Here is a 919-nt window from a genome sequence, read left to right on the forward strand (position 1 = left end):
CCATGCCTCTCCTTGCCCCTCCTCACCCCTACACCCCTCCATGCCTCTCCTTGCCCCTCCTCACCCCTACACCCCTCCATGCCTCTCCTTGCCCCTCCTCACCCCTACACCCCTCCATGCCTCTCCTTGCCCCTCCTCACCCCTACACCCCTCCATGCCTCTCCTTGCCCCTCCTCACCCCTACACCCCTCCATGCCTCTCCTTGCCCCTCCTCACCCCTACACCCCTCCATGCCTCTCCTTGCCCCTCCTCACCCCTACACCCCTCCATGCCTCTCCTTGCCCCTCCTCACCCCTACACCCCTCCATGCCTCTCCTTGCCCCTCCTCACCCCTACACCCCTCCATGCCTCTCCTTGCCCCTCCTCACCCCTACACCCCTCCATGCCTCTCCTTGCCCCTCCTCACCCCTACACCCCTCCATGCCTCTCCTTGCCCCTCCTCACCCCTACACCCCTCCATGCCTCTCCTTGCCCCTCCTCACCCCTACACCCCTCCATGCCCCTCCTTGCCCCTCCTCACCCCTACACCCCTCCTCACCTCTCCTTGCCCCTCCTCACCCCTCCTGGCCCCTACACCCCTCTGCACTTCTCCTTGCTCATCCTCGCCCCTCCTTGCCCCTCCTCACCCCTACACCCCTCCATGCCTCTCCTTGCCCCTCCTCACCCCTACACCCTTCCTTGCCTCTCCTCACCCCTTCACACCCCTCCTCGCCCCTCCTCACCCCTACAACCCTCCTCACCCCTCCTCGCTCCTCCTCACCCCTACAACCCTCCTCACCCCTCCTTGCTCCTCCTCACCCCTGCTCACCCCTACACCCCTCCTTGCCTCTCCTCACCCCTCCTCACCTCTGCTTGCCCCTCCTCGCACCTCCTCACCCCTACACCCCTCCTCGCCTCTCCTCACCCCTCCTCACCCCTA

The 919-nt window shown here is 65.9% G+C and overlaps 1 protein-coding gene across 1 annotated transcript in view; it reads left to right on the top strand.

Moving 5' to 3' along the window:
- The first annotated feature begins 496 nt into the window (after positions 1-496).
- LOC103593361 (putative uncharacterized protein DDB_G0276327) overlaps positions 497-919 on the top strand; it is a 3,068-nt gene continuing 2,645 nt past the window's right edge. The window contains exon 1 of the mRNA XM_008576319.1: positions 497-652. Within this exon, the coding sequence (XP_008574541.1) occupies positions 497-652 (156 nt within the window). The remainder of the gene's footprint in view (positions 653-919) is intronic.

This window comes from Galeopterus variegatus, unplaced genomic scaffold (assembly GCF_000696425.1).
Source record: "Galeopterus variegatus unplaced genomic scaffold, G_variegatus-3.0.2 Scaffold1326, whole genome shotgun sequence".
Classification (NCBI taxonomy): Eukaryota; Metazoa; Chordata; class Mammalia; order Dermoptera; family Cynocephalidae; genus Galeopterus; species Galeopterus variegatus.